General features: G+C 32.1%; 1 protein-coding gene across 1 annotated transcript; it reads right to left on the bottom strand.

Annotated features, from left to right (window-relative positions):
- Positions 1 to 1,489: 1,489 nt before the first annotated feature.
- On the bottom strand, positions 1,490 to 3,274 carry LOC120082709 (gibberellin 2-beta-dioxygenase-like). The gene is made up of 3 exons (XM_039037987.2): positions 2,757 to 3,274; positions 2,325 to 2,670; positions 1,490 to 1,865 (listed from the first exon to the last, which is right to left on the bottom strand). The coding sequence occupies exons 1-3, from the start codon at positions 3,248 to 3,250 to the stop codon at positions 1,602 to 1,604; spliced, it is 1,104 nt and encodes a 367-aa protein (XP_038893915.1). The 5' UTR covers positions 3,251 to 3,274; the 3' UTR covers positions 1,490 to 1,601.
- Positions 3,275 to 4,271: the final 997 nt, after the last annotated feature.

Genomic DNA, 4,271 nt, shown 5'->3' on the forward strand with positions numbered 1-4,271 from the left:
CAAGAAGAAGATAAGATTGAAAGAGAAAGCATAAAAAATGCTCATTTGGTAACTGACTCTCATAAAAAATAATAATAAATAGATAAATAAATAATAAAATAAAATTTACAGATGTCGCAGAATGGACATCTTAGCAAAAGCTATTAAAATTTTTTGTTTTTCTACAAAAAAAAAAAAAAAAAAAAAAGGTTACTTCAAGATAAATTGTCCTGAATACATAAAGTGGCATGTGAAGAAGAATAAACCGTTAACTTTAGTTCATGTTAACGTTAATTTGGCTTTTGTTCCTATACATATTTGGTGGATAGATTCTTGTGCTACTACTCGCAGTAGCATATCCATGCATGGTTGCTTGTGGAGCCGGCCGTGAAGTGATGTTAAAAAAAAAATCATTTGTGTGGGCGATAAAAAAACTATTTCAGTTGAAGTTATTGGAAAATTTTATATTCCTTTAAAAAGTTGGTTGTTATTTTACATTTGCATGGACCTGTTTGTTGTCCTGTCATTTAGACGAAATTTAGTTTTTATTTATAGTTTGAACAAATTTGATTCTTCTTGTTTTTAAGAAATAATAAAGTTAATCCTTTTTCAAAATTTTAATCTTGTTGGTATCAATTCTTTAATTAATAGTTTATATATGCTGGATTTTTTTGCTTAGTTTAACCAGATCCAATTCACCATGCACGCACACAAGCTTGGCTTCTTAAATTCAAGACTTATTATTTGAAAGATTTTCAATTTTGAGAAAACATGTTTTCTGTCCATCATGGAAAATAGCTCACATTTTAAACTTGGTGTCATGACTTATTTATTTGCTATTGTAAATTGTGACTTCTAATTGATTTAATTAATGACATTATCTAACGCAAGTATACAAAAAGAGTTGACATTGTATCACATCATTTATGTCAATGTGAACAATGCACTGATTTTTTTACATTCTAAGAAGAAAGTTAAAATTTTGAGATATGGGAAATTGTGAGAAGCATATATAACACTAGAATCCACAAGCTTTGGTACAAGATGGTAAGGGGGGAGTTATGTGACTAAGTATACTTGCAAGTGAGGGGTATTTTGGGGAAAAATACATGAGGGTGTCATTTGCACATGGTGACATGATGATGATGATGGTGATGACAAATGTACTAATGGGATTGGAGGGTGGAAAGTGGTTGTCCTTACTCATACATTTAAACCCAAAAGCAAAAATATTTAACAAAATAAAAGAACATTGTGAGAAACAAAAACAAACCTATTCTATTTGTTTCCTAGCCTTGCCAAATCCCTCCCATCTCTATCTCTACCTTACACATATGATCTAATTTAAACATTTTTTTTTTCCTTTTTTAAGCCAAATATTCCCCTATTATTTATCCATTATTTTATCATGTGATTATGAATTATACACCTTTTTTCCCTCTCTCTCTCTGTCTTTTGCTCTCTCCAAACCATAAGCACATAGAAGAACAATAGGGAAATGACACAAGAATTTCACATATTTTCAAAGTATCCCAAAAGGACCCTCTCTCTCTTTTTTGTTTCTATTTCTTTGGCATTGTGACATAATTTTGAAAAGGAAGTATTTTTCTTGTGGGGGATTTTCAGGTCAACAAAGGGGTGAGGTTTTTTATCTCAAAAGGGCCTAACCTACAATCAGCAAGTCTTGATTTATAAGCAGAGTTTTTGTAATCCCACCAAGTGAATTCTCTGTACAAACTTTGCTCTCCATCTTCCAATAGTGATGGTAAAGGTGCAATCTTTTCATTCAAAGGTGGTCCACCAAAGTAGATCATTGAAAACCTTGATTTTATTGGATCAGCTAAAACCTTGTGCTTTACACTCTTAAACCTCCCATTAGTCATTACCTGCAACAAAATAACACAAACATACATTAAAAACCACCCATTAAAATCACCATTTCCCCTTCCCCATTTAGAAAAAGGAAAAAAAAAAAAAAAAAAAACCCTTTTGGATAGAGAAAGTGATCCTCTGTCTACCCATATTTGACTTCTCCACACATTCTAGATAGCAAGAAAGAAGGAGAAGTTTCCAAGAAAATGGTAGCTAGAGAAAGAAAAGATGAATGAAAAGTAATATGTTGGAATGCATTGAATCTCTTATGAATTTTGTCTTTTATATGTTATTTACGATGTTGATCCTAAAATTCATATAAATACACTATATAAACTCTAAAACTCTACTAGCAGTTCTCACAATTTTTTCTAACTATCCATTTACGTTTTCTATTTATGTTTGATGGTCGATTTTAATAACAGTAACCTACGAACAGAGATCTCCAATGAGAGAGAGAGAAGGGATTCTACCTGTAATGAATCACCCACATTGATGAAAAAGGAAGTGTGATCAGGAGGAACTGAAACCCAATTTCCATCTCTCAAACAGATATGAAGTCCAGTAGTGTTATTTGATCTCAAGACAGATATGATTTGTGGGTCTGTATGTTCCCCAAACCCTATCAAATTCCTGCCACTCAAAGCTTCAAGCTCCGGGCATGGCGGATAATGGTTTAGCCTGAAACAACAATCACTCCTTTCATCTTTCAACAGCCTGCTCAAAGCACTTTTCTCAATCCTCAGCCCTTCTGCCATAACTTCCAGCACTTCACAAGCCATCTCCTTCACAGCCAATATATATTCCTCCACCAAACACCTACAAAAATATCAACAAATCAATATCCTCTCTGTTTCAAAAACACAGAGCAAAAAACAGAGTAATCTGTTTCTTCAAGATCTTACCGGAAAATCTCGGGATTTTCCCGGAAAATGGAGAAGGATTTTTCGGAAATGAGTTGAGGATTGGTATTGAGGAGAACATATTCAATCCAACCCACATCGCCGTTTGGGCCAATTCTCTTGCTGCCATATCCAAAGGGGTCGGGTGGCCCTGCTTTTTCCTTCTCCGATTGAGGGAGATGGAAGAATTTCAGAGCTTGGGCTTCGAGAGCGCCGATGAGGTCGTCGGAGACGCCATGGTTGGCGACCTTGAAGAAACCGAAATCCTCACAGGCTTTGACGATGTGGGTTTTGGCTTCTGGGTCTTTAAGATCGATCACCGGAATTCCGGTGAACAGAGCAGTGCGTTTGCAGGATTTGATGGGAGCAAAATGGTCGAACACAAGTTGGGATTGAACCACCATGATTGAAGAAGAAGAGGGATTTAAACAACAGAAGAAGAAGAAGAAGAAATGGTTTGAATTTGAATGATGAAATGGATGAGGAGGAGGAGGCATTACTCTTTGCTTCCGTTGGGTATTTATACCATCGGGGCTGAGTTTATTATTATTATTTTTTGCTTATAATTTTCTTTTTTTTTTTATTTAATTTTATTATTATTAATTTTGCGTTTTGATGTTTATCTTTTGGATTCAAAATACAAAAGAAGGAAATTTGGACACGGTTTTCTTTTTCGGAAATAACCAATGGAACTAGGGTTGTGCAATACTTGGGTTGGGTTGGGATATTTTTAGGACTAAACCAAAAATTCGAGTTGGTTGGATCAACCATTCAAATAACCCAAATAAAATCTCCAAAAATCTTCAACCTAGTTCTTAACATTCGAGTTGAGTTGGATTGGATTGACAAGTTATAACTTAATTTTTTTTAATTAAAAATTTGTAAATTCGTATACAATACATAATTAATAACTAAAATCTTATAAAATTTAAATACTAAATATCAAATATCTACGATATTTATTGCAAACTTAAAAAAAAATATATCATAACGACTTTTAAAAAAATATATTAAAAATTCACAAATTAATCAATATAAAGTAATCAAATTTTAAACAAAAAGAAATATATATATATATATATATATATATATATATATATATATATATATATATATATATATAATTCGGGTTGAATTGGGCCAACCCAAATTTTTTTTAGTCAATCCACGACCCAACCTAATCCAATAAAAAATTTAGTCAAATCCAATCCAAGAACAAATCTAATATAACCTAATCCTTACCTTTTGGATTGGATAATCTTTGGATTCTCAGATTATTTGAATACCCTTAAATGGACTCTATAAATCAACGTATGATATATCATTTTTGGGAATATATAAAAGTATAATGGAATATAATGCTTGTTTCTTAAAAAAAGAAAAAGAATATAATGCTTGTCGTAAATTAGTTTCCATAATTTTAAAATATATATATTTAATTTTGACGGGTTAAAAAAATTAGATATTAATTTTGAGAGAGTGAAAAAAAAAAAAAAAAGAAGTAGTTTGATCTTGATG

The sequence above is a fragment of the Benincasa hispida genome, chromosome 8 (assembly GCF_027475165.1).
Source record: "Benincasa hispida cultivar pf3 chromosome 8, pf3_genome.v1.1, whole genome shotgun sequence".
Lineage (NCBI taxonomy): Eukaryota > Viridiplantae > Streptophyta > Magnoliopsida > Cucurbitales > Cucurbitaceae > Benincasa > Benincasa hispida.